Here is a 27,500-nt window from a genome sequence, read left to right as displayed (position 1 = left end):
ATTTGCATTATACATGCATTGCTATGGGCGGTGGCTCAATGGTTGGCACTGTTGCCTCATAGCAAGAAGGTGGCTAGTTCTAGTCCTGGCTGGTCCAGTTGGCATTTCTGTGTGGAGTTTGAATGTTCTCCTTGTGTTGGCGTGGGTTTCCTCCAGGTGCTCCGGTTTCCCCCACAGTTCAAACACATGCACTATAGGGGAGTTGATGGACTGCAGTGTAGGTTCACACCTCTACAATTTAAACTTGCAAATAAGACAATTTTTCTTCGGTCTACCTCCAATAGGAGCACCTCCAATTCACATTCTGTGAAGTTTCTCTTTTTGCTTGCTTTTTCGTTTGGTTTTGCCAAAGTCATTACCTTATACCGGGGTGGAGGCAGTGAGGGGTTTTGCGCTCGTGCACGTGTGCTCAGTTTCATGTTAAGAGAATATGCGTGGTATTCTCGTACGCATTGTTTCATACATCTGAATTTTTTTACTTAACATTTACAGCCTTGTCCGTACGCAATGTTTTAGCATGAATTCAACTCCACGCAAGTCTTTGTACATGAGGCCCCTGCTCTTTCCTTCTGCTGGAGGTGAAGTGCTGAATCACGCACACACACACACATTACTCCACCTCATCTCTATATTTATATGTCTAGTCTGTAATAAGCTGCTTTACCCAAGCAAACACTAATCCTATTGGTTGTGTGCACTGAGCTGCTACAACTCTAATATTATAGCATTAGTGATGTTTGTGAAGGTCAACCTTATGTATGTATATTTTCTGATGTGTTTATTTTCCTTATTCTAAATGGTAAAATGCTGTTTATTTGTCCCTTTTTAATGATATTTCCACTTAAGCAGTTTATCTCTTATTTAATTTCTTAAGTTTGTTCGTATTTTGATTAATAAGTTCTTGAATGTTTATTAGCTTGTATGTTTTGTCTTTTGTTCATTGCCTGTTTACTTGCTTTAACGGTTATTTAATTTATAATTCTTCATTCATTTATAAGTTTATATTTGCCGTTTTAATAACATGTTTCTCTTTTTATTTTGTAATTTAGGTACTTATTTGCTGCCTTTATTTACATGCAATATTTAGAAGCGGAAATTCACATCTGTATTTTTTTATTCTTTCATAATTACGTTAGTTTATAATTGAATGTGCTTTTTGTGACAACTGCAATTTGTTGTTAATTTTGTAGTACTTTAATCACTTGTTTCTGCACACGTGTGATTTATTCACTTGAAATGTGACTAATTTGGAAGTTATTGTAATTTATTATTGACAGGGTTCCCACACTCCTTAAAAGTACTTAAATTTCAGACAATCAAGATTCAAGGCCTGGAAAGCATTAAAAAAACAAACATATGCTTGAAATAAATTTGAAATAAAATTGGTGTTATTTCAACAATTGCACTGTGCTGCTGTTAAAAACAGAATGGAGAAATGAGAAACACTTCATTTAATACTCAATTAAATACTCAATTCCAATCTTGTACAAGAACTATTGCAAATAATTTACATTTAATTAAAATGTCAGAAACCATGTTGGAATATCTCCATTATTGAATTTAACATTATTTATTAAAGTTCGTTGAACAAGACTTTTAAAAATGACACATTTAAAACATTATTACTCTGATATTTTAATGTAAATATTAAGTGTAAGTGAACTGTGAGGTACAGTAAGGACATTCATCTCACTACATATGCGGCAGTGAGAATTACAACAGTGCTTGATTTGAAATTATTGATGCTTTTAAAAGTCTTTGTCTGCTGTTCATGAAAGTAGGCATGGGCTGCTAAAAGATTCCGATGGTATGATAACGATAACCTTGGATTAAAATATCATGGTTTCCCAGTATCACTGTATTGTGATTTAGTGCTCTAAGGGCCTACTCGCACTATGCCATCCGTACCGTGCCCAGGCCCGTTTCCCGGATCGTTTGAGAAGTGTGAGTGCTCTGAATCGGGCTTAAGCACGGTTGACTTGGCCGGCCCTGGCCCGGTTGGAAGAGGTGTGCCTGAGCGCGGTTCACTTGGGCTTTGGCACGGTACGCTTGTGTGTGAGTGCAAAACGCGCCAAAGCCCGAAACTGAAAGCGATACGTGACTTTTAAGGGGCTGTTTCATATGGATTTATTAATCATTCTTACTGTTCAGTGATCGCAAACTGCCGTAGTTTATTAAAGACACAAACCCCTCACTGCACAACAGCTGCACCTTCAGCAAACCTCCTCATTTCTGCAGCACGAGAGCTTTATGATTGTTTATGAGCGTCAAAAGTGGCGGATCTGTTTGGTGAAATATCTGACTGCGTGTTCACCACATCCCTAAGGACTGTTTGGCGAATATTTGACTGCATGTCACTGCATATCAAACGACTGACATGATATAACTAGAGAAATCTCCACTGTGCAGAGCGAGAGCGCTTCTCACTGAACAGCGCAGCATCGATGACGTAAGCGTGCCGAGGCCCGTGTGAGCGCGGGCCATCGGGGGAGATGGGAGGGGGGACAAGCGTGCTTTGGCCCAGTTCGAGGCAACTTTACCTAGTGTGAGTACAGCCTAAGACATGTACCTAAATGTCAACAAGAATTTTTTTTCCCCATTGAAGAAAATAGATTTCAATTTAAGAAACATTTAATATAATTTGGAACAGTGAACATGTCAGACTAAATGATTGTAATAAATTATTGACTTCATTAGTTTCTAAAGCACTGATTTCCTTTCAACTTGAAAAAGGCATGTTTGGATATCTTTCTTTTCTTTGGATTTAAAGTAAAGCCACTGCACTGTTCGGCTCTACAGCATGCTGGATGTTGGTGCATAAGCGACTTGTATTTAAAATGTTTGCTGAATTGCGGGCTGATTAGTAGCTTTTGGTGTGGAGGCTCCTTTTCTGCTGGAGATAATGGTGGCCTAAAAAACGTAAAAACATCATAAAAAAGCAAAGCAAAAAACTTACATATGGTGAGAATGGTTAAAACGGAAAGTTCTAGCAATATAAAAACTGTGCCTTTTCCAAACCTCTGTAAACCTTGAAACCAGTTATCGTCCCATGCCTACTTGAAAGAGTGGGAACCCTAACTTGTTGTTGTTGATTATTATTATTATTAATATTGTTAATACTTGACCTTTGTTCCTTTTTCCAAACAGACAGCAAAGCGATTGTAGATGGGAACCTGAAGCTGATCCTGGGTCTAGTATGGACCCTCATCCTCCATTACTCCATCTCTATGCCCGTCTGGGAGGATGAAGACGATGATGAAGCCAAGAAACAGACGCCCAAGCAGAGGCTGCTGGGCTGGATCCAGAACAAAGTGCCTGACCTTCCCATCACCAACTTCAGCCAGGACTGGAGGAACGGCAGGGCTCTGGGGGCTCTGGTGGACAGCTGCGCTCCAGGTCAGATCCACAGCTCAAAATCAACACTCATTGTTCTGATATTTAATGTATTAGTGATAAAGTACATCAAGAAGGTTGTTATCACAGAATAAAGCCTGACAGGTTTATCAGCAGCGCACTGTTGTGTAAGAATAAAGGGCTTTATTCTTCGAAAACAACCGTCTGAATGTTCTTTATCACGCTTCTTACATGACTACTTGCCACAAAACAAAAATTAGACACAAAACAATCTTAACTGTAAAAGTTTATTAATTCTTTAATTAATTTCAAAGCTGACAGAAACTAAAACAACTGATGGAGTATACACTAACCTGCACATTCAGACACAAGATGGTGCCAAACAGACAAAAAACAAAGATGACAAACAAATTCAGCTGTATGGAGAATATATTAACCAACGTTTTAATAATTCACAAGATGGCAGTATTAATTCACTGTCAACAATGCAAAGCTTACAAAAAAGAACCGATAGAGTATACACTAACCTGCGCAAACTTCATTGACAAGTTGGTGGCAAACAGTCAAAAACACAAAGCTGTCAGAAACTAAAACAGCTGATGGAATATACACTAACCTGCGCATTATTCAGACACAAGATGGACACACACAGTCATGAACATAAAGCTGACAGAAACGAAATCAGCTGATGGAGTATACACTAACCTGCGCATTATTCAGACACAAGATGGCGCCAAACGGTCAAAAGCTCAAACTTGACTGAAACAAAATCAGCTGATGGAGTATACACTAACCTGCGCATTATTCAGACACAAGATGGCACCAAACAGTCAAAAGCACAAAGCTGACAGAAACGAATACAGCTGATGGAGTATACACTAACCTGCGCATTATTCAGACACAAGATGGCACCAAACAGTCAAAAGCACAAAGCTGATAGATACGAGTCCGGCTGAATAGACAATATAATAACCTATGTATTCATTTACAAGATGGCGCCAAACGGTCAAAAGCACAAAGCTGACAGAAACGAATACAGCTGATGGAGTATACACTAACCTGCGCATTATTCAGACACAAGATGGCGCCAAACAGTCAAAAGCACAAAGCTGACAGAAACAAAATCAGCTGATGAGTATACATTAACCTGTGCATTATTCAGACACAAGATGGCGCCAAACAGTCAAAAACACAAAGCTGTCAGAAACGAGTCCGGCTGAATGGACAATATACTAACCTACGTATTCATTTACAAGATGGCGCGAAACGGTCGAAAACACAAAGCTGACAGAAACTAAATCAGCTGATGAGTATACACCAACCTGAGCATTATTCAGACACAATATGGCGCCAAACAGTCGAAAATAATCAAAAACTGTGTTGTTACAAACAAACAGACACGAATAAATGTGGATGTAGGTATACGTATTCACTGATGGTCAAGATTACTCAAAGTTAGTCACAAAAAATCTAAAAGCTAACAAAACCTACTATTAAAACTACTGAAGCTTCAAATTGTTCAAATACACATTAAAATTGTAGTCGTAATTTAAAGTCGTAATGTATATGCTGTAAAGTAATACACAATTTTTTGTTATTATACCTGTTAAAATAACCTTTTTCTGCTGCCTTGGTCAACATCATGATGATTACCGTATAACTCGAAAAAAGCTTCAGCAATTAATTACAACAAGAATATTTGATAACGTCATAAGGCTTGCTCGTAACCAACATATCCAGCATGATTGGTGGTAGAAAGGTGTTAGTATGCAGAGCGCTTCATTCCTGTGTTTATTGGACAGCTGGATTCGTTTGCTCTGTTTTTCTGCGGATACGGTGATTTAACCACAAAACACAGCTGTGAATGAGTGTTTACCACCTTCATCTGTCCTTATTTGTTTATCAGTTGGTGAGAGGAAACAGTTTAGTGCATGCTTTTGTGCTGTATGATCCTTAGAAGATACTATAAATGTTGCAACCCGTTATTAAATCCCTATAGCAACCAGCCTAACATGTTATCTAATTAGAAATTAGTTATTTAAACGGTTTTGTTTAGAAATGTGTTAAAAAAAATGTATCCATTAAACAGAAATTGGGGGAAAATATACAGGAGGGCTAATAATCTAATAATCTAATAATCTAAGCTAATAATCCTGACTTCAACTGTAGATGTTAAAAAAATATCTATATCTTTGGTATTCAGGGCTGTGTCCTGACTGGGAGATCTGGGACTCAGAGAAGCCTGTGGATAACGCCACGGAGGCCATGCAGCTCGCAGATGATTGGCTGGGAATCCCACAGGTGAGCCGGTGACCTTTGATCTTTATGTATATGACTTGTTTAATCAGCATGAGGTGCCGTCAATCTGCTAAGATACAGATTGAATGGTCTTTGTCCACTCGAGGGTGTGATTGGAAAATGTCTTGTTTTCTTTTGACATTCAGCATACATGCAGCAGCTCAATATTTTGTTTAATTTTATTTTTTATTTTATTTAAATATTTAATATAATTATTTTTTTGTTTCATTTTAATTTCAAAATTAAAATTTTATTTCAATTTTTATATTTCAATTTTTAATTTTATTTCTAATTTACTTCTTTATTTTATTTAATTTTGTTATTTTATGTTGTGCTGTGCTCCGCAATATCTGAGTAAGCATTGAAACAAGCCAAACTCTGCCGCAGCTTGATTATTTTTTTTATTACTTAATTAAAATTTTTAAGTGTACATTTTATTTATTTTTTATTTTTATTCATTTATTTATTTATTCATTTATTTTTAACTTTTTAATTAAATGTTTTATTATCTTTTTTTGTTTTATTTTATGCTATGTTATGCCATGCTATGCGATAGAATAAGCATTAAAATAAGCCAAACTCTGTCCACTTGGCTGGGATTAAAAATGTCTTGTTTGGTCCTCTATTCATGCAGCAGCACAATATTTTTTTTATTTATTTCATTTTTTTTTATCATTTTGTACATTTTTATTTTATTTTATTTTATTTAAAGAAAATAATAGCAAATCAAACTCTGTCCGCTCAGGTGGGATTAAAAAATGTCTTGTTTTCTTCTCCGTTCATGCAGCAGCTCAATATTTTATTTATTTATTTATTTTTTTTCTTTTTCTTTTTTTGTTTTATTCTATTTTTTCTTTATATTCTACTTTTTATTCTATTTTATTTATTAATTTATTTTATTAATTTTTTTATTTTGATTAATTTTTTTTAGCTGATTTTATTTTATTTTATGCAACATCTAAGTAAGCATTTAAACAAGCCAAACTCTTTGTCCACTTGAGGGTGTGATTAAAAAATATGTTTGTTTTTTATTCCATTCATGCAGCAGCTCAATATTTTATTTGTTTAATTTATTCTTTACTTTTTTATTTTGTTCTTTATTTTATTTCGTTTAATTTTGATTTGATATATTTTATAAGCATTTAAGCAAGTCAAACTCTGTTCATCCGTGGGTGTGATTAAAAAATGTCTTGTTTTCTTTTTCATTCATGCAGCAGCTCAATATTTTTAGTTTTTTATATTAGAAGTTTTGTTTTTATTTTAGTAAAATTTTATAATTAACAGTTTATTTGCATTTTTATCTTTTATCTTATTTACATTTTTAATATTTTTTTCAATTTAATTTAAATGTATTTCATAGTAAGCATTTAAATAAGCTAAACTCTGTCCACTGAAGGGTGTGATTGAAAAATGTCTTGTTTTTTCTCTATTCATGCAGCAGCTCAATATCAGGCTCAGATAAGAATAAAGAAGGGCATGTGTTATATATGCACACACACACTAGTAATTGCTGCAGTGTTTGCAGTGTGGTTAATATGGTACTCACCACACCTCAATCACACCTCAGCAAACACACTCATCAATTATATACATGCTTTTCTTCATGACAGTAGTTTGTTCCTTGAAAACCTTAAGAGTAAAGAGACTTGCCTTCTTATGGGTAACGGTGCAAATGACATAATGTTCTGCCTAAAGGTTAAAGTGTTGGCCATGACACAAAAAAGAAACAATGGAAGCATGAGCTAGACTTTTTTTTTTTTGCCTCTGCTGCTGTTTTACTATCCAGACAGACACAGAAATTAAATGTTGAAATGGTCAATTTTTGGACAATTTGAGTATAATATTTAAACATGTTTTTTCCACTACTTTTGCATGATTATATAAATGACATATTGTAATTGCTTTAAGTATTGTTTTTTATTTTGCTAAACTAATTGGAATGTTGTATTGTTATTGCTTAAAGTTAAGTGTAAATACCTTTTTTTTTTTTTACAGTAGAATAAAAACTGTATGCATATGTGCATAAAATATAGATTCTACACTTTCAAACGAAACCACTTAAGGGGGTCTGGTGCAATGCTGGCCCTTTAAATCTTAAAGCGAAAGTCGATGACGTTAAAGAAACAAAACTGGTTCCATATTAATCAAGGCAATTCTCCTCTAATTTTACCCCAGCATTGTGCCATCTTAAACCTCAACTACTACAAATAAGGGTGTCACGATCCTCCAAATCCTCGATTCGATTACATTTTCGATTCTAAAGGCACGATTCGATTTTCGATTATGAATAATTAATTAATTAATGACCAATGAATTATTTGTAGCCTACCGTTTAAACTACCTGACCTGCATGGTCTTTGTTTTACCCATAAACAAATCATACAGTAAATGAATAAAGGCAAGATACACACATAATTACCACCTGTCAATCACTTTTTCTGCGGGACTCGTGAATAGGCAGTGATCTGTGTCGTTATAGTGGCGTCGGTAAAAAAGACGCACAACCAACAGGAACCAGCCAACAGTATCTGAAGTGTTCGCTAAAATGACTAAGTACAAGTGAGTGAAAGATTGAAGCAGTCCTCTGACTGCCTGGACCTGCTGTCTCGAGCGCATGGCTGTGTGTGCGTCTGTGTCTGTGTGGTCACGTGATGTGCATTTTCAGAAGTAGAGAGGAAGGAGGGCTGCTCAGAAATGCTGCACGCCACTGTGGATGTCAAATCGTTGTCGTTCTAAAATGCCATTTAAAAACAAAGACAGTGTAAACAGGGCCTGAGTGTGTGCGAGCGGATTTGCAACGGGGGCGGGCGGAGGATCGCGATGCCGGTGTTGTCTATCGGACGAACCGTACGTAATACGTACATAGCAGAGCTTGCAAAACTGTGTTTTTTTTGTCGACAACACGAACGTTGTCAACATAACTCACTGGAAATGCAAAATGCTTCCACACCGGCGACTTCATTGAAAGAGGAGAGGGTTTACGTTCTGTCGACGGGTCTCCTGCTTCTGCAGTTTAACAAGCACTTCAACAAGCCTGTTTTTTTCCCACTTGGCAAGCCAAGCTGACGTGACATGGGGGCGTGGCAGCATCAACGATTCTATTTTTTGATTCGATAATCGAAATTGAGCATAAATTTCGATCGATTTCGATTAAAAATCTAAATCGTGACACCCCTAACTACAAACATCATTAATGCAGAGTTTTTTTTTAAACCCTTTGTCTGTCTATCCAGGTTATTGCTCCAGAGGAGATCATTGACCCCAGTGTGGACGAGCAGTCAGTCATGACATATTTATCACAGTTCCCCAAAGCCAAACTGAAGCCCGGAGCTCCTCTCAAACCCAAACTCAACCCAAAGAAAGCGCGCGCATACGGTCCAGGTGAGATATCTATCAGTCTGTACTCTTGTGTTTTTGTTTATATAGAAACGCCCAACGTTATCTTCAAAACACAGAGATGAGTCTGAGCAACCACACAAATGCAGATCGTTGTCATTCCAGACTTTCAGGATATTGTAATTCCAATAAGTCTTGTCTGATGTGTTAGAATCGACTGAAGGAAATGGAGCAAAGCGGTCAGAAACTTTCTCAGACACATGATACATCACACTTTCATTATGACGTTGTTTAGACAACATTTCATACCTGTGATGATCTGTGAAGTCTCACTTTGTTGATCTTTGTGGGCTCATTTTTTGCTCGCTAAGGAAAAAAATAATTAATTTGAAATAATAATTATATGAAAAAAAAATGCAATAAAACATTCTTGTGAAATATGTCAATTAAAAATAACTTAAGTTAATTCAGCATTATTAATTTAGTCTTTAGAGTCATATGATCTCTCAAACTATTATAAAATTCTATGTTTTTTTTATACAAGTTATTCATTCATTCATTCATTCATTTTCTTTTCGGCTTAGTCCCTTTATTAATCCGGGGTCGCCACAGCAGAATGAACCGCTTATATAAGTTGTTATATTCTAAAAATTATAATTTATTTTTATTCTTATTGTTTATTATTATTATTATTATTGTTGTTTGCACCTGTGAAATTATTATATAATCTTGTTTAATGCTTATTATTATTATTGTTGTTATTATTATTATTTCCACCTTTAAAATTATTATATAATATTGTTTAATAATGATGATGATAATAATAATAATAATAATAATAATAATAATAATTATTATTATTATTATTATTATTTGTACTCGTGAAATTATTATATAATCTTGGTAAATGCTTATTATTATTTTTATTTATCTTTTTTAAAAATAATTTTTGCACCTTTGAAATGATTATATAATCTTGCTTAATGCTTCTTCTTATTTATTTATTTTTCATTTTTTTATGATTTTTTAATTATTATTTGTTTATTTTTATAATTTTAAATGATTTTTGCACCTGTGATTTTATTAAATAATCCTGTTTATTGCTGATTATTATTATTATTATTATTATTATTATTATTATTTGAACTTCTGAAATTATTATAATCTTGTTTAATACTTATTATTATTATTTATTTTATTTATTTACTTTTATTATTTTGTATGATTTTTGCACCTTTGAAATGATTTTATAATCTTGTTCAATGCTTATTATTATTATTAATACTATTTTTTATTATTGTTTTTGCACCTTTGAAATTATTATATAATCTTATTTAATGCTTGTTATTTTTTTAATTTATTAATTTATTTTTATATAATTTTTTATTTTTGAACCTTTGAAATTATTATATAATCTTGTTTAATGCCTATTATTATTATTTTATTTATTTATTTATTTATTTATTTATTTATTTACATTTTTTATAAATTTTGCATCTGAAATTATATAAGCTTGTTTAATGCTTTTTATATTATTTTAAAATAATATAAAGATAATATAATTATATTATCTTTCTAACTTTTTAATTGAGTAGTTACTTTTTTATTCCACATACATATGAAATAGCACAACTCTTTACATTATTCATAATAAATAAAACAAAAGCACAACAAACAAATAAACATATACATGAAGGATTGAAGTAATGATGCTGATAATACAGCTTTTAATCATGGCAATGAATAAATTATTAAAACTAATTAAATAGAAAACACTTATTTTGCAGTTATATATCTGATTAAATAAATGCAGTCTTGATGAGCAGAGAGGAGTCCCTTCTGCTTGTCAAGGCTGTATTTTTGTTTGATCAACTATATTCAAGAAATTGAAATCCACTCTTTTAACTGATAATATAACTTTATTTCTGCGAATACAGCTATTCTCACTCTTGTTATTTGCAGGATTAATGAGTAGATTGTACTGTAAATGTGTCCTATAACAGTTGTAAAGTCTTAAACTGTGAAATTGGGAGCCAATGAGTTGAAAAGTTTTGGTTCTCGCACCAAAAATGACCTCTACAAAATTTCCGTGACTAAATTAACTTCGGAGCCGGCGTATGCCGTCTTGGGAAATCCTCACCTCTGTGTGATTTACAGCAGACAATGAAAATGTCACACTGATGTTATTTTTCCATTTAAGTGATTATATCCTTTCTAAAAGCGCTGCAAATAAAAACTCATTAAAAACCTGACACAGGCAGCCTTGTTTCCTAAATCACACGTATTCCCTGTAGAGGACTGCTGTGTTCAGTAGCAAATCAAATCTCTGTTTGCAAATGTATTTATTTATTTACTTTTTTACTTTTTAAAAATTATTTTCTAAACACACCTGATAAGATGATTCTTTATTAGTATGCATTTTATTTACTTACATTTATTTAGTTATTTACTTTTTATTTACTTATTGTTTACTTATTTGCTTATTTATTTACTTTTATTTTCCTATTTTTTTCACCTATTTACTCTTATTTATTTATTTATTTATTTATTTATTTATTTATTTATTTATCTATTAACTTATGTTTATTTACTTATTTATTCTTTTATTTTTATTTACTTATCCACTATTATTCATTAATGTATTTATTATTTATTATTAATGATTATTTATTATTTATTATTTATTATTATTTATTATTATTATTTATAATTATTATTAATTATTATTATTTATATATTTATTTTAATATGTTCACTTTATTTACTTATTTATTTGTTTATTGACGTTTTTACTTTGTTTAATGTATTTATTTTTTCTTGCTTATTTGCGTATGTATTCATTTAGTTATGTTTTTTATTTTAATTATTTATTTTTTTTACTTATATGTTTATTTACTCATTTATTTATTGACTTGTGTTTCTGCAGGTATTGAGCCGACAGGTAACCGCGTGATGCGTCCGGCAGTGTTCACTGTGGACACGTTCAGTGCGGGTCAGGGCCAGGTCATGGTGTATGTAGAAGACCCAGAGGGCCGCAGAGAGGAGGTGAAACCTGTGCTGAATGAAGGGAAGAAGACCTACAGCGTCACCTACGTCCCTCAGGTCATGGGGACACACAAGGTCAGGTTCACTAATACTCTGCAGTACTTCACTTATACTGTGTTCACACCAGATGCGGCATGCGCAAATAAATTGACATTTGCGTTTAAACAGATGCGTGAACATTTTGAGTGTACTCTCTTTATTCGCACCTCAAATTTGCTTAGTTTGTGCTTCAAATTCACTTCACAATAGATGCGGATTCGCATCATGGGCAGGGCTTCTGTCTGCCCGGAGACTCTAGCTTCGATGCCAAATTGCAAACAGGGATTTTATTAAGAGAGTAGCTGTGCTTTATGTGCTTTAGGAAGGCTGAAAAACAGCATAGACTCATTTGGAGCCATGTCTCTGAGTCCACTAGATCCACAGAGCACCCAGCTCTTTGAGTTTTTCAACTCCTCTGGAAACTATACCTGGATGATGGAGGCTTACAGTAATAATAAATATAACAATTATTTATATTTATCATAAAATAAATTAAATTATTATAATTATTCATTCATTAATTTTCTTTTTCGGTTTTGTCCTTTTATTAATCTGGGGTCACCACAGCAGAATGAACCGCCAGCCCTTCCAGCATATGTTTTACGTATTGGATGCCCTTTCAGCTGCAACCCAGTACTGGGAATCATCCATACACCCTCATTCACAAACATACACTACGGCCAATTTGGCCTACCCAATTCACCTGTACTGCATATCTTTGGACTGTGGGGGAAACCGGAGCACCCAGAGATAACCCACACGATCACGGGAAGAGCATGCAAACTCCACACAGAAGTGCCAACTGACCCAGCCGAGGCTCGAACCAGCGACCTTCTTGTTGTGTGGTCGATTGTGCTACACACTATGCCATCGTAAAGCCCTATTATTATTATTATTATCATACAATTATTATTCTAAATAAATAACAGAAATTAAATAAAATAATTTTCCCAGAGATGGGTTGCGGCTGGAAGGGCATCCGCTGCGTAAAAACTTGCTGGATAAGTTGGCGGTTCATTCCGCTGTGGCGACCCCGGATTAATAAAGGGACTAAGCCGACAAGAAAATTAATGAATTAATAAATAAATAAATAAAATAATAAAGCTGAAAAACAATGTAAATACCCAACTGGAGTAATATGCAAAGACTTTAGCATGAATATTAATTATGACAATTCTATGTAATACAAAAAATATCTGTTTTATTGAATTATCTCATGGCTGGGAATTAATGTTATGAAGTCTTAGTTACCTCCCTGGCTCATTATCCCTCCTTTCTGCTTCACAGCCATGCTTAGCAAAAGTATCATCTTCATCATCATCATCATATTATATAAACATTAGTTTTGTCAACTTGCATGTTGACGCATATCGGCGTGCGTGTAGACAACCGGGATCAGGAGCAGTGCGTGTGAGACATGCGGGAATGGCTTTCTGTGCACATAGTCAATTTGTTTTCACCAGCGTTGTTTCAGTTGCACATAAAGAATATCAAACTTGCGCATACAAAAGAGCCAAATGTGAATGTGAACGTCTTTAATCTGGGATCACCATTCTAAATGAATACACTTGCATAAAGTAAATGTTATCTCAAAGCTTTTACTGGGGCACTTTTGTTTTTGGCACCGACTCCCCATGCAAGATGCGGGCGGTCACTCATTGCCCATGCCTAACCGTCCAAGGTCGCTCTGGCCGCCCTGGCGACAACGCTGTCTGCCTTCAGCTCCGGCGGCGAGAGCGTCAAAACTCGCTACACTGATGTTGTATTTAAAGGAGCCGTTGCAGCATATCAGTTACATTCCTGCATAAGACATGTTTCTAGCGTGAAAATGTTGTGCACTTCTTATCAAATTCATACAACAATGGAAGATCAAGTTGCGTGTGGTGTGGCTTTGCTCTATTTATGCAATATGTGTCCATATGTCTCAAATACCCTGAAGCAGCAGTACTGTTTTGTACTGTCACGTTGTGTGAGATTCCCGCTTTTTTAAGATAAATATATAACATTAATGAACATCAGTAACTCGCCAGTAACTTATTTAATGCATGTTCCTGTAAGAAAACATTGTAAATAATTGGAAATCCGGCGACCGCAATAATCAAACCCTTGGGAACAACTGTGGTCGGAACCAAAGTTCACAGGTCTGTGTTCCCTGAACTACTATTAAGCGGTGGACGTCTTCATTCTGATTGCTTGCCACTGAACCGCGTCATAGCTCATTACCATAAAGTTGACTTCATTTCAACTCTCCTCGACGCTCACGCCGGCGAAGATACGCCACGCTGCTCCTCGCCGCCTATCGCCGCCGGCTCTCATTGAAAATGAATGACTTCCGGCTACTTTGACACTCTCACCGCTTTCGGTGTGAACGTACGGTAAATCTACAGCTGACTGTGTACACATGTGTGATGTCAGACAGTTGTGTGATGACTTAACAAGTGGATTGGCCCAGTCTTTACCTCTGTATTGAATACCATGTAATCCACAGGTTACCGTTCTTTTCGCTGGACAACAAATCCCAAAGAGCCCATTTGAGGTGAACGTAGACAAAGCCCAAGGAGACCCGACCAAAGTGACCGCTAAAGGACCCGGACTGGAGCCGCTGGGAAACATCGCCAACAAACCCACATTCTTCGACATCTACACTGCAGGTCTGAGTCTTCTAGCTGGAGTCAGAGCTCTTCTGTGTTATTAAAGAAAATATCAAGTCATAAAGCTGTCTGTGTGAATCAGGTGCTGGAGTGGGAGACGTGACGGCCGTCATTAAAGACCCTCTGGGTAATAAAAACACTGTGGAGGCTGTAATGGAGGACAAGGGTGAAAACGTCTTCCGCTGCACATACAAACCAGTGCAAGCCGGTCCTCACACAGTCAACATCACATTCGGAGGCATCGCCATCCCGAAGAGCCCCTTCGCTGTCAACATTGGCCCAGGTATGTTATTATACTGGCTGTAGATTATGGATATTGATAGTGTTCAGGTGTGGCCACAGTATTAGTGGAACACCCCCCTGGCGTGCAAAACATTACTGGTCCCGCTGAGTAATTTCCCTTTTTTTTTTTTGCCAAAAAGCCAGGTAATTTTTGTGCAATGAGGTTTAGCGTTACTAATCAACGAGGATACACACCTAAGCTGTGCTTATGTAGAATTTCATCCGAGAAAGAAGAGCCGGAAAGAAGAAATTTATGGATTTGTCTATCTCTTATTAGATTAGATTAGATTAGATTCAACTTTATTGTCATTACACATGTACAAGTACAATGCCACGAAATGCAGTTTAGGTCTAACCAGCAGTGCAATAGCAGCAAGTGCAGGATACAGGAATAAGTTATAAAGTGCAGTTATAGAAAACTATGGTGATATTTACAGATTGATGTACTATGAACATTAAATACAGGTTGGATAAGCTATGAGCAGATTTACAATATATGAATATATGTGCAGGTTGCTATTAATAATCAGTAGTGTGCAGATAGATAAACATGATTACAAGTGAATATGTAACAATATATGAATATATGTACAGGGATAGATAAACATGATTACAAGTGTATATGTTACAATATATGAATATAAGTACAGGTTGCTATTAATAATCAGTAGTATGCAGATAAATAAGCATGATTACAGTGTATATGTATAGTGGGTGTGTACATAATTACAAATGCCCATATGCAGTGGGTATGTACAGTTCAATAAGTAAACAGTTCAATGTGGTGCATTGAATATGTGCAAATGTTAAACAGTGCAGTTATTGCGAGGAGTTTAGGTTAGAGGAGAGTGGGGGGTGTATTGGGGGGGGCAAAAGAGTCAGTGTGGGGCAGAGTTCAGGAGGGAGACAGCTCTGGGGAAAAAGCTGTTCCTCAAGCCTGATTTATACTTCTGCGTCAGGTGACCGGCGTAACTCACGGCGCATGCAACGCGCGTGGCTGTGCATTTATACTTCTGCGCGCTGTCTCTGTCGGTCTGCATTAACACTTCCGAAACGCTAGTGGGCAGTGAGGTGTAAATGTTCCTCTGTGTCGAGTTTCTTCGCTGCTTTCTTGGTTTTTCTGAACACTTCCGGGATGTACAAGTGGCTCAAACTTGCTCATTTTGAGGCAGGAACCGGCGGACGTGCAAAAACTTTAACTATGAGGTAAACACAAAACAAAACTTTCCATCCGGAGCTCCTTCACGGGACTCCACACTTGTAAACAATTGCTCGCGCCATTCCCGCGGCTCTCGGTCCTGCCCAGACTCGTCAGCGCTACCAAGCCGACCAATCACAGAGCTTACGCTACGCGTCGCTGCGACGTGTAGTTACATTTTTTGAGAGGTGCACGTCAGTGACGGCCACAGCGAAGGGCTATGCATCAGCGCATAAAGTATAAATCAGCCTTCAGTCTGCTGGTTTTTGTCCGGGGGAGCCTGAAGCGCCTGCCGGAGGGCAGGAGAGAAAACTGTCTGTGAGCTGGGTGAAAGGTGTCCTTCAGAATACTGCGTGCTCGGCGCAAACAGTGTTTCTTCTGGATGTCCTCTATGGCTAGCAGTGTGGTCCCTGTGATGCGTTGGGCAGTTTTCACCACCCGCTAATCTAATCTATCTACCTATAACTGTCGGTGCGTTTGTGTGCTTTTATACAGTCTCTAGTCTAATTTGCAGGTCAAGTGCAATCAGAATATAAATTGAAATACAATGTCAACGTATAAATAGCAGAAGTGAACAAATAGATTTTTCCTACTAGCAAATACTAATCTAAGTAAAAGAAACCGACACCAAATATAAAAGCAGACAACTTAAGTGCTATAATGCTGGGGAATATCCAAAGGAGGACGATTCTAAGGGCTAATCCATTTCGGGGGCCCCCAGAGATGTTATACGCTTATTTTACGTGGCCACCATTTTAAAGAACCAAAGCGAGGCTGCGGTGGGAAGACACCCGGAAGTATAGGACGAGCACTGTAAACATTGCAGCAACATGCCGTGTACTACAAACCTCCAGCTGTTGCCGAGATTTCAAAATGCAGAAAATGGTGTAACCATCACTTTAATATTATTTAGTAAGTTTATTTTAAACAATTAAAAGCAATTTAGCATCAAACAACATCACAATCTCAGTGATGCGCTTAAGTGTCCTCCTAGGCTTCAGCTCATGGCACCAGTTAAACACCGTGAGGACGCTTTCCTGCTTCAGTCTATGTAACCCGGTGATTGATAAAACACTGCAGTCCTCTGCAGCACGCCCTCGTGTTGTCTGTGATAGTGTTGTCCTGGTACTCAAGTTTTAAACCCGGATATTTCCCCGCTAACATGGAAGCGCTGCTGAGCGCGGATGTCTCGACACGACTGATCTTCACGGCTTCCGTCTCTGTGTATCTGTGTTTGGTTTGCACTCAGTTTACCGCTCTTCACCCAGTGCGAACACAGATACACGGACTGGAGCGCGAAGCAGCCGTCAAGATCAGTCGAGTCATCAAGCAGATCTCTCGGCTCGTCTGTGTTTGTGCTCAGTATACAGCGGTGGGTGAACTGATGACCTTCTCGGCCAATCACAATCATTTCTGTTGAACACGTGAACACAATGTCAAATCAGCGCCGGTTTAAGAAAGCCATCAACATTGGCTTTAATGTTAGCGCAAAATTGCCGGTTTTTCTTTTAATTTAGTATCGTGACAAGTCTAATATAGTGAAAGAATCAGTTTATCAACTCGAGTTTGATAAATGGAATCTAAAACGTGTGTTTGGGAAAGAAAACGTTAGCTTACTAGTGTCATTTCCCTTAACTTAGCTGAAAATGAGCTCTGATTTCCCTTTTTACATTCACCATTCATTCAGAACGGACCTTCGGGTTACCCGGAAGGCAGAGAAATTATAAATTTGTGTCACTTTCTCTTCGCTGATAAGATATACAGCCAGTTACACAACATTCCTATGTAACTCCTAATGATACTTCCGGTTTATTTCCAACCGCAGCCTCGATTTCGCTTTTTAAAATGGCGGCCGCGTGAAATCAGTCTATTTAGGGGCCCACATAACCCCTCCCCACCTTGTCACTTTTGTTCACGACACCTAATCCCAACCCAACCCCCCCGACACCGCCAGCCGCAGCATCCCCCATCCCCCACCCCAAAACTTGTATCAGAGCTGCAGCAATGTTTAGTCAGCTTGTCATCCTCTGTGAAAATGGTTGATGGTTACAACCTACGAAACATACCTACTAATGGTTTACTTTTGTAATTTACATTATTTGTGCATAAACATATCTAGATATAGTAGTAAACATACAGTTTGTTTGAAAACAAAACTTATTGTCATCCTTACTGCAAATTTACATGAGCGATAATCTCATTAAATATGAAGGGTGGCCTTACAATATTTTCCCGGGTAAAAGGGGGTCTCGGGCAAAAAAAAAGTTTGGGAACCACTGCTGTACAGGACACATGGAGGAGATTGATTGACAATGGCCTACAGCCAATCAGGACGCAGAACACAATGTGCTGTTTAAAAAAAAAAAAAAAGCATGCCAAATTGCACTTAAAAGATCCGTGAACCAGCAAGAGGCCACGAAAGGATTAACCGCATTATACCGAGGGACCACTGTACTATAAATAATATGATTTCTTCCTCGTTTTGTGATACAAAACCACAATTATCGATAATATATGTTCAATGTAAGCACAATTTTAAACACCGATGTTTATGCACATTGTTTCTGCACTTGAATGGAGGTGTTTTAGGCTGTACTGTTCTCTGTTAAACTGAATGGGCTATATGCACAGTGTTTTTCAGCCAATGATGAACTTCCAGTGAGAGCTTAATGTGACTTTTCTATTTCATAGGGTTCCTTTTACAGCATCGATGTTGTAATATATAAATAAAATACATTTAGTTAAATAACTTAAGCATTCATTTAGTTAAAGCGTAAAAAGAGATCAAAGACCATTTAAACACGCGCCGTCATTAGCAGCAGGCTAGTGCACAAACTCCATTGAAAGTACTGGGGTAAAATGAATTTCCTTATTTTTTGTTTGACATTATACCCACTGTATATCGTATCCCAGCCAGGCGGCGATGATCGCTGTTATTTATAGAAATCAGATCTTAATTGCGACGATTTTGTATGGGATGTAATACGCCCCAAGTCTAGGGGAAAACAACATGGGCATAATAAACGAAAGAAACAAATGTATAGGAGGGGTGGATTTCCCAAACAGAACAGAAAACTTAATGCCAAAGATCCTGTTGTAAACTTCTAAGAGCCCAAAAAACCAGAGAGAATCTTTCGGTTGTCTTCAAAGCAGAATCCTTTTTAATAAGAAGAACTCGGCGTGGCTGTGGCGTCATCGAAAGCAAAACTCTAAACTGCACAGCAAACATTACACATTTATACATGTAGGTGGGGACAGTCAAACAAAGCATGCAAATGAAATCTGGTTGTCTGGAGGGTGCCATGCCTTCTCCAGGTCTGATCTCATCAGTATATAAGTACTACAGTGTGCAAATGATGTTCTGGAAAAAGAGAAGACAATAGATACAGCCATGCTGTGAAACCGATAATTGCATCACTTTGGCTTAGCCTGTAGTCAGCAAGGCAAAGGTTTAGTGTCCCTCCTATCTGGCATGTCAATGAAATTATATAATTAAAAACCAAAGAATATAACTTTTCAGTTAAACGTAATTTATTGTTCTTTTGGAATTAGATGATAGAAATTTATATTTCCACAATCTTCTTCAGTCGACAACCAAACTCGGGACACTCAGTTGAGAGTAAGGGTGTCACGATCCTCCAAATCGATTCGATTACGTTTTCGATTCTAAAGTCACGGTTCGATTCGATTTTCGATCATGAATAATTAATTGATTAATAACGAATTAATTATTTGTAGCCTACCGTTTAAACTACCTGACCTGCATGGTCTTTGTTTTACCCATAAACAAATCATACAGTAAATGAATAAAGGCAAGATGCACACATAATTACCACCTGTCAATCACTTTTTCCAGAGACTCGTGAATAGGCAGTGATGTGTGTCGTTATAATGGCGTCGGTAAAAAAGGCGCACAACCAACAGGAACCAGCCAACAGTATCTGAAGTGTTCGCTAAAATGACTACATACTAGTGTGAAAATGGAAGATTGAACCAGTCTATTGACCCGCTGACCGATTTGACCCGCTGTCTCGAGCGCATGACAATGTCTGTGCGTCTGTGTGGTCATGTGATGTGCGTTTTCAGCGGTAGTGAGGAAGGAGGGCTGCTCAAAAATGCTACACGCCAGTGTGGATGTGGATCGTTGTAGTTCTAAACTGCCATTTAAAAACAATGACATGTTAGTGTAAACGGGGCCTGAGGGTGTATTTTTCGCGAGCGGATTTGCAAAGGGGGCGGGGCAAAGGATTGCGATGCGCCTAGGCACGTGCACACATAGGGCTCAACCTGTGCACATGGCCTTTTTAGTCTTTGATAGAAAGTGCCCTTCCATAATGATCTGATGTGCCCACCCCAACCCCCTCCCACCAGCACCCCCTCCCCCCAAGTCTGCAGTTCATATGGGCAACATAACACCCCGCCCCACCCCGCTCTTCAGTTTGCGCGCGATTTCCACCGACCCCGCTCTTCAGTCCACGCACGACATTACAAACAACCCCCCCCCCCCCCCGCGCTCTTAAGTTCGCGCGAAACACCTCCCCCCCGCTCTCCGGTTTGTGCACGACACCCAAACACCAACCCTCCCACGCTCCCCCCCCCCCTCCCCCCCCTGGCTCTTCAAATTATTTTAATGTGCACATGCCCTTTGGAATGTCTCTGCTCGGGCCTGGATGCGCCCATCGCCTATCGGCGGTGTCAGTAATACGTACATAGCAGAGCTGGCAAACCGTGTTTTTTTTTGTCAACATAACTCACTGGTAATCCAAAGTATTTCCACACCGGCGACTTCAGTGAAAGAGGAGAGGGTTTAAGTTCTGTCGACGGGTCTCCTGCGTCTGCAGTTCAACAAGGACTTCAACAAGCGTGTTTTTTCCTGCTTGGCAAGCCAAGCTGACGTGACATGGGGCATGGCAGCATCAATAATTCCATTTTTTGATTCGATAATCGAAATTGACCATAAATTTGATCGATTTCGATTTAAAAGTAAACAAGTTTGAATGTTGGTCATCGGCCGGAGAGGTAAAGGGAAATCCAGGAGGTCCACTCCCAGCAACAGCCGCAGCACAAATGAGCGCCTCAAACCCTGCCGGAAGCTCCTTTTTATACAGTCCTCCGAGACCAGCAGCCAATCAGAACACGAATCATGCCGGAATGGGAGCCTATAGGATAACTAATAGAAAAACAACAACAACAACAAGGCGGGACAAAGAAAAAGACACATACAATACGCAATAAATATATATAAATAAACTTTAGTCGTAACAGATGACAATTAACCGGAAGCCCTGAGGCTGACTAAATTTAAAAGTCTGTGCGGATATACTTTATTAATCCCAGTTGGAGACTGTGAGCTTAACATACTATTGAGAGAAGGAAATGGAGTGGTTTATTGGTGTTGTTCGCTAAACATTGCATTGTGTGGTTATAATTGTAAAGTTCAATGAATTAGCGTTGTGTTTTAGGGTCTCAGACGTGTGGATTGCCTCATGCGGTTGTATTTCTGCTTAAAAAGTGAAACTGGTAATTGCGTGTAGTTATAGGATTCTGCAGGGCTTTTATACGTGCTGTAAAATGTGTGTAAATGTAGCCGCAGTTCACCAGCGTGCTTGTTTGCGGTGTGTTTGGAGCCGGCGGCTGCTCTGAATCTTTCCCGTTTTGCTGTTTAGGTCAGGCTTCATTTCCACACTTTCCATTTATTTATTTAAAGGTTTTATGTGCTGGGGGTGTTTGTGTTCGGTGCTTGTGAACTTTAGACACTCAAATATGACTTATTCATGCATGTTTTTTTTTCTTCTTCTGTTCAGTTATTCAATAGTTTCTCCATGCTGTGTGCGCATGCAGACTGGTGGCTCTGCGCGTAGCTGTTTTAAGCTTGTAAAACAGCAAATTCCTTTACTCTGAAACAGCTTTTCCAACATGCAGTTTTAAAAGAAGTCCAGTTTATTGATTTTTTTCCTATCGGGCTGCTGATTTCACTGGCTTGTTCATGCAATTTGTTGAGTTTTACTGTTGAAATCTAAGCAGTGTGAGCATTGTTCAGTTGTACGCATATTTCATGATTTATTCACTGCAATACAAATGTCAAGCTAGTGTGTATGTTATTGTGCTTAATTTTAAAACTTAATTTTAAAATGTAATAATAATAATAGTAACATTATTGTTATTTTTGTTGTTGGTTTTTATTAATAATAAATAGTAATAATAATAATTATTGTTCTATTATTATTTATTAATAATATTTAATAAGAATAAATGATAATTATTAAAAAAAATAGCAGCTGATAATATTAATATTACACTGTAGAACCCAATAAGTTAAGGTAACTCAAACCATTTAAGAAAATCAATTGCAACAAACAATTTGAGTTAAACTAATCTATGCGAGTACTGTGAACTTACTCTGTTTAAGTTGAAACAATTAAGTATTTCATTAACTCATTACCTTCAACACTGGGTTCAAAACTCTTTTCAAATAAGTAGAATTAACTTTCAGTCAATTTTGAGTTCACTACACTCAATTCATTTGATAGTTGACTTGGGTTTTACGGTGTATTTTTAATATTATTATTATTATTATTATAACATATATTGTTTTTATTAATTATTATTATTATTTATTAATATCAATAATAATTTTTTATAATTATTAGTAGCTGATAACATTAATATTACACTGAAAAACCCATTAAGTTAAGGTAACTCAAACCATTTGAAACCATTAAAACATTGCGTAAGGTTACATAAGGAAGGTAAAATTTTTACACAAGGAAACAAATATTATTATTTTTATTATTATTATTATTATTAAAACATTATTATTGTTTTTGTAGTTTTAATAATAGTAGTAATGATAATAGTACTAATAATAATAATTAATGCAGTAATAATATTGAATAATAGTAGTAGTAGTAATAATAATAATAATAATTATTATTATTATTATAACATTATTATTGTTTTGTAGTTTTGATAATAGTACTAATAATAATAATTAATGCAGTAATAATATTGAATAATAACAGTAGTAATAGTAGTAGTAGTTATTATTATTGTTGTTGTTGTTGTTATTAATTATTATTAACAATTTTAATGTTGTTGTTGTTGTTGTTGTTATTAATAATATTAATATTATTATTATTGTTATTATTATTATCATTATTAATTTTAATGTTGTTGTTGTTATTATTATAAAAATTAAGTAATAGTGTTAATTGATAATAATAGTTATAACCGAAATAATAAAAATAGCAATAATATTTATAATTATATTTTTTATTATTACTATTTTTATTATTATGAATTTTAATGTAATGTAATATAATAATAATAATAATAATAATTATTATTATTATTATTATTATTAGTAGTAGTAGTAGTAGTATTAGTATTATTGTTATTTTTGTTATTATTCGTATTATATTACATTTAAATTAATAATAACAATAATGAATGTAATTATTTATGTGTATATTTTTATGCAGATATATATATATTTTTTTATCTATTTGCAGAATTTTTTGATATTTTAAACTTTAAAGCATTTCCTCCACCACCATCATAAATATTTATTACTGAAAAGTTATAGATAGATATTTAAGTAGATGTATATAAGTAGATATTTTTCCCAAATTCATCCAGCTTTTCTTCCCTGTGTAAATCAGGTTTTTGTGGTTTTTCTACGGCCAGCAGCTTTAGTGTTCCCATTGGATTCCGTTGATGGTTTTTGAGTTTTAAAGCATTGGCGGTGGGCAGGTTTTGATGAGCGTGACCTCAACAACCAGAACAAGCAAACTACTGAGCGAGGAAATCAGACACATGTGCCGTAAACCCAAACGAGACCCTCAGGAAAACAGCTTATGCATTTGAACAGATATTTTTACTTTTACTGCACACAATGTTGTTGAACATTTCACAAGCAAATTAAAGTGCTTCATAAATCCATTACGCACACTCAAAATATTGAATCATAGGTTGAAATTCATGGCAAAGGGAGAGAAGTTCAAATCTTGATATTTCCTGATCTAAAAAAAGCTGCACTAAGAAGTTTTTTTTTAACACAAACTGCATGCTAACCTTGACTTAGCTTTAAACGGTGTTGTGAATTTCACTGTCTGGCTCACGGCACCAAAACTATTGTGAAATTCTAAGATGAGCCAAAAAAACCACGGAGAAACTTTCAGGTATCTTCAAAGCAGAATCCTTTAATAAGAACTCAGCGTCTCTGTGGCGTCATCGAAAGAACTCAATTGGTACAGCAGACACTCAATTCATTTTTACAGACATGGATATATGTAGGTAGGGACAGTCTAACGCCCTATTCACACGGGGCTTCAGCATCAACGCTTGACAGAGGGCGTGTCTGAAGTTGGAGCTGAAACGATCGTCATAGAAGCGTCAGCCAATGAAATTCAGTCAGCAATAGGCCACTGTCTGAGCTGGTGTATTTGCATACAGCGATCTGATTGGCTGACGCTTCCGTCGGCGCTTGAAAAGTTGAGCTAGTCCCAACTTCTGCAGCGAGGAACGCTTCTGAAGCGGCGCCGACGGATCCACAATGCAGTTCGGCAACGCCTGACGTCACCCATTCAAAGTGAATGGGAAGCGTTGACGCTGAAGCCCCGTGTGAATAGGGCGTAAGAGTGCTTTCACAGTAGCACTTTTGGTCCTCACCCGGGTTCGTTTGACGTCAAAGTATGGTAAGTTTAGCTAGTGTGAACATGTCTTCTGAACTCGGATGCGCACCCATGAACCATACCCGAGTCCGCCTGAGAGAAGTGGTCTGGGGTACGGTTCATGCGAACTCTGGTACGGTTCACTTCTGATGTGAATGCAATCGTACCAAATAACGGAAATGAACCACCAACTGTACAACAAACAATCATTTTCATAACTTTATTCGTGTGTGTGTCACGTTTCGTACCTTGGTGAAAGGCGGGACTGAGCCACGGTAAACGCAGTGATACACAGTGATGTTATTTTGCTTGCCTGTCTCCTCCAAAAACAGCTTCTGCAGACACTGCGTGATGTTCTGAATGTTTAGAATATTTTTGCGGCAGATAGACGCGAGTCGCTTTCTGTATGTCCAAAACTAAAAGCCGTCTTTCCATTTCGGCGCTTTGCTTTAGTGACTGTCACCTAGCAACAGCCGGAAACAAAACAGCAGCTCGATGACGGAAGCGTACCGGGGTTTAGAAGGAAAGAGACCGTGTGAGTACAAACCAAGCGAGGAGGTGGCAAGAAGGAACGATCAAATTTGGGTACAGTCCAGGCAAATGAACCAAGTGTGAAAGCACCCTAAAACAAAGCATGCAAATGAAGTGTTGTTGTCGGCAGGGTAAATTGCCTTTCCTAAGTATTACCCATTCACGATACATTTTAGCATGAAAACAGCGTGCAAATAATGTTCTGGAGACAGAACCCGTCCGACCGTGCTCATCTGGACCAGCAATTGTTAGCTACTAGCTAATTGGCATGTTTTGAATGTTTGTATGTAAAATCATGTTAGCACTGGAAGTTTTACATTCATGTTAACATTGTGCTAGCTCGTGGTAGCAGTGTTTTAAATCATGTTAAATCGCAACATTTTAACAATTTAAATAATGTTGCTAACATTGCTACATGCTAACAATGTATAGAATATACTAGAATTGTTAAAATGTTTTATGTAACTGTTAGAACATGTCAGAAATAATCACGCTAGTAATATTTAGCCATGCTAACATTATACATAACATGTTTAGCACATTGCTAGCATATTGCTAATGCTTTAATTGACATCATTTAACACCACAGTAGCATGTTTTATGTTGTTGTTAGGGTTATTTAATATTGTTAGCAAATTTTAACATGTTATCTATTTATTATCTACAGTATCATATTGCTAGCTTCGTTTATTATTGTTAGCAAGTTTTAACATGTTAGCTAGTTATGTGTTGTGATGTGGCATATTGTTAGCTTTAGTTAATATTTATATCAAGTTTAAACATGTTAGCTAGTTGCCATCTACTGTAATGTAGAATATTGCCAGCTTTGGTTGATATTTATATCAAGTTTAAACATGTTAGCTAGTTGCTATGTGCTGTGATGTAGAATATTGTTAGCTTTAGTTACTATTGCCAGCAAGTTTTAACATGTTAGCTAGTTATCTGCTGTGATGTAGCATATTGTTAGCTTTAGTTAATATTGTCAGCAAGCAAGTTTTAACATGTTGGCTAGTTGCATTCTATGTTGATGTGACATTGTTAGCTTTAGTACTATTGTTAGCCAGGTTTAAACATGTTAGCTAGTTGCTGTCTACTGTGATGTAGCATTAGCTTTGATTTATCAAGTTTAAACATGTTAGCTAGTTGCTATCAACTATGTTGTGACATATTGCTAGCTTTAGTACTATTGTTAGCAAGTTTAAACATGTTAGCTAGTTGCTAACTACTGTGATGTAGCATTAGCTTTAGTTAATTTTATCAAGTTTTAATGTTATTTAGTTGCTATCTACTATGATGTGACATTGCTAGCTTAACTGTTAGCAGGTTTTAACATGCTAGTTGTTTTCTACTATGATGTGACATTGTTAGCTTAACTGTTAGCAGGTTTTAACATGCTAGTTGTTTTCTACTATGATGTGACATTGCTAGCTTTAGTACTATTGTTAGCAAGTTTTACAATGTTAGCTAGTTGCTATTTACTATGTGACTATGTGTTGTTAGCAAGTTTTGAAATAACTAGTTATCTATGTGATATTGCTTGATTTACTGTTGTTAGCAAGTGACATGTTAACTAGCTGCTATCTACTATGATGTGACATTGCAAGCTTTAGTACTATTGTTAGCAAGTTTTACAATGTTAGCTAGTTGCTATTTACTATGTGACTATGTGTTGTTAGCAAGTTTTGAAATAACTAGTTATCTATGTGATATTGCTTGATTTACTGTTCTTAGCAAGTGACATGTTAACTAGCTGCTATCTACTATGATGTGACATTGCAAGCTTTAGTACTATTGTTAGCAGGTTTAAACATGTTAGCTAGTTGCTATCTGCTTTGCTGTAGCCTATTGTTAGCTTTAGTTTAAATGGAATAGAGTGAATTAAATTAATAACATGCATTAAATAAACGACACACATAGCAGTAGATGCTGCACAAGACTCTTGTTTCATTGTTAAAGTCTAGCTTCGTGCTCTTTACAGGGTGTATTTTTAGTACGCTAGCTAGGTCTATATTTGTGACTCAGCCAGTGGATTATGTCAGGACGGTCAGTGTTTTAGGCTCCTGCTGAATGAATCTTTGTGTCTCAATGGGCTTG

The 27,500-nt window shown here is 36.5% G+C and overlaps 1 protein-coding gene across 3 annotated transcripts in view; it reads left to right on the top strand.

Moving 5' to 3' along the window:
* The window catches only part of flnba (filamin B a), a 750,037-nt gene that overhangs the window by 53,013 nt on the left and 669,524 nt on the right, over positions 1 to 27,500 (top strand). For all 3 annotated transcript variants that reach the window (XR_012387353.1, XM_073917115.1, XM_073917114.1), the window contains exons 2-7: positions 3,148 to 3,396; positions 5,558 to 5,655; positions 8,886 to 9,033; positions 11,915 to 12,108; positions 14,561 to 14,723; positions 14,806 to 15,006. Coding sequence is in view for 2 of the 3 variants with exons in the window: in XM_073917115.1 (XP_073773216.1) it covers positions 3,148 to 3,396; positions 5,558 to 5,655; positions 8,886 to 9,033; positions 11,915 to 12,108; positions 14,561 to 14,723; positions 14,806 to 15,006 (1,053 nt within the window). In the remaining variant the exon portion in view is untranslated. The remainder of the gene's footprint in view (positions 1 to 3,147; positions 3,397 to 5,557; positions 5,656 to 8,885; positions 9,034 to 11,914; positions 12,109 to 14,560; positions 14,724 to 14,805; positions 15,007 to 27,500) is intronic.

The sequence above is a fragment of the Danio rerio genome, chromosome 11 (assembly GCF_049306965.1).
Source record: "Danio rerio strain Tuebingen ecotype United States chromosome 11, GRCz12tu, whole genome shotgun sequence".
Lineage (NCBI taxonomy): Eukaryota > Metazoa > Chordata > Actinopteri > Cypriniformes > Danionidae > Danio > Danio rerio.
The sequence above is the reverse complement of the archived record's forward strand: the minus strand, read 5'-3'. Positions and strand labels throughout refer to the sequence as shown.